At 41.6% G+C, this 2,716-nt stretch overlaps 1 protein-coding gene across 1 annotated transcript; it reads right to left on the bottom strand.

The window, feature by feature from the left end:
• Positions 1–1,390: 1,390 nt before the first annotated feature.
• Positions 1,391–2,133, bottom strand: Prx1 (Peroxiredoxin 1). Its single transcript, NM_140502.3, has one exon. It carries the CDS (start codon positions 2,049–2,051, stop codon positions 1,461–1,463), a length of 591 nt encoding a protein of 196 aa, NP_648759.1. The 5' UTR covers positions 2,052–2,133; the 3' UTR covers positions 1,391–1,460.
• Positions 2,134–2,716: the final 583 nt, after the last annotated feature.

Genomic DNA, 2,716 nt, shown 5'->3' with positions numbered 1-2,716 from the left:
GACGTGAAATGCCGATGGGCATTAAAATGCATTCGAATCGGAACACATTTCACTACTAATCAGAGCGATAGCCGGACAATGGACGGTGGACGATGGACGGTGGACAATGGACTGCGGCTCGGAAGGCTCATGCATTTTTAATGCCCCATTTTGTGGCCGGAAGGAAGCGCAACACGTAAACGTGTTAATATGGACAGCACAATCTATTAATTTGTCAACAATAAAGTAAGACAAGCGACAGGCGACATCGGTCCCGAATGAGAGCATTGATTGGAACCACCGTTCTGTTCTTCTGGCCAGACTCACTGCCCAGTTCGCCAACTTTTCGGGGCCGGTGAAGGAGGAGCAGGGGCCATCAGCTTGTTGTCAGCACAGCAGGTACGAAATTAATATGCGAGCAACAATTAAGATAAGCGCGCAAACTTGTGAAGTGACTGCTGCGAGGAGGGCGCAGTCGGTGGCCCCAATTGAGGTTGTCCGGCGACCGCAGCGGCCGCCAATGACTAAGGCGACAACAAGCTGGGGAGGCGGGGAAGAGTCTCCACACAGTTAAGATGACACCGAGAGAAAATTGCCCTCCAATTCTAATGATTTCATATATTCATTTGTTCAGTGTAGTAGTAACTACGGGAACTAAACTACAATACTTTATATGTAACCATAAAGGAAATGATTTTTTGTAAATGAATTTCTCTTTATTTATTAATAATTTTTATTAAGAACTTATTTAACATATAGTAATTAAGTATGATTTAAGCTTTATATAAATTTATGTTAGCTCAACTTAATATTTTAGTTACTGTATTATTTGTATGTATTTATTTTACCATATAAATGCAAATACAGTGTATGATATATGCTGGCTCCGGTTTTGTGGTCCATATATTCGTAGTAGAAAGTATTTTTGCCAGTGTATAAGAAGAAAACCAAGAGCAGCGATCTTGATCGCACCTCGCCGACTGCTTCCTCTCACAACCAGACTCTGCGGTAGCCCGAAAAAAATAAACAAGCCGAACTGCAAAAATACTTTATACGAGTTGAACAAATTTAACCACATCCATTAAGCAAGACCTTGATGACAAACGGCGGCAAGTCTTTCGTGCGATAATAATAAGTATTCATTTCAGATATAATTTTTGTCGCTCTTTCCTTTTGGCCATCGGTTCTGGTTATTTTCGGCATGCCCATACCTATAATAATAATTTAAGTTGCCCTTTCGCTGATTGCCGATTATATTTTTGGGTGGAATGTTTTTATTAAATTAATGGCCATAGAGGTGGTATCTGTTTGATAATTCAGGCTTAAATTGATTTTATTATGATTTATAGAATGTCAAAAGGTATAAGTATTTGCTGAATTTTTAACACTACCATATGCAACGAACTTGTTTGAATGTTCATAAGTATCTTTTATTTAATGGCTACCATACACTTTAGTATAAAGCCTATTGTATTAAGCACTTAAATCGCGTGCTTGAAGTACTCCTCCTTTCCGGTTGCATCGGCCTTCATGGTCTTTGCTCCGGGACGCCAGTTGACCGGGCAGACCTCTCCGAACTCATCGCTGAACTGGAAGGCCTGAACCAGACGCAGTGCCTCATCCACACTGCGACCCACTCCCATGTCATTCACTGTGATCTGGCGAATGCGTCCCTCGCGATCGATGATGAAAAGGGCGCGTAGAGCCAATCCGGTGTCCTCATCGAGAACTCCATAGTCCCTGGCTATCTTCATGTTCTTGTCGGCCAACAATGGTATGTCCAACTCACCCAGACCTCCGTTCTTCCTGGGAGTATTCATCCAGGCGCAGTGCACAAAGTGACTATCAGTGGAACAGGCCAAGACTTCGCAGCCCACATTCCTGAATTCCGGAGCTCTATCACTGAATGCCTGCAACTCCGTGGGGCAGACGTACGAAAAGTCAGCCGGATAAAAGACCAACAGGACGTATCTGCCACGCAAATCCGTAAGAGCAAAATTACGATAACCACCGGATACCACCGCATTGGTAGTAAAATTAGGAGCCACTTGGTTAATATTGAGCATACGCATCTTGACGGTTTTGTATTAGCTTTTTGTTTTGAGCTGGGAAAGAAAAGTTCTACTGGTTTTTGTGATTTCAGATGTGATTTCTGAATGATTCGATTGCGAGTTATATATGTGGGCATGCTTTATATAGAGTTTCATAAATTTGAACTTGCCTGTTTAACTGTGTAACACTAATGTAATTAAATTCGTTTATTCGCTCATTTTGAGTTGACCTGCATAAATCCGAAATTTTTGACATTATCCCCATAATCACATTGCAATGAACATTCTCTTACAAATGACTTTTCATTTTTGCGCCATTTCCCTCTCGAATTACCAATTCATATCTAACCGACAATCGTAACACGATCAGCTCCAATTAGAGCGTCCTTTTGGCAACATAAACCGAATCGCAATCGATTAAATTGAATCCAATTCAATTATGTGAATTGGGGGTTGGACGAACCATATACCACCTGCAGCTGAATGGGCGTGTGAAATGATTGTTGTGTTAATTTCGCATATGACACCATCAGCCGTCAGGGAAATTCAAGCACTTTATGCGGTTTATTGGCTTTGATCGATCGAGGGAGTCGCATTTTTTATATATTTATTATATACTCATATGTCGCGCCAGACATACGGGTCTCGGGTTTCTTGACAGCTCATTCAGTGCGGTCTCTTTTTTA

Source organism: Drosophila melanogaster, chromosome 3L (assembly GCF_000001215.4).
Source record: "Drosophila melanogaster chromosome 3L".
Lineage (NCBI taxonomy): Eukaryota > Metazoa > Arthropoda > Insecta > Diptera > Drosophilidae > Drosophila > Drosophila melanogaster.
This window is presented reverse-complemented; position numbering and strand designations above follow the sequence as displayed.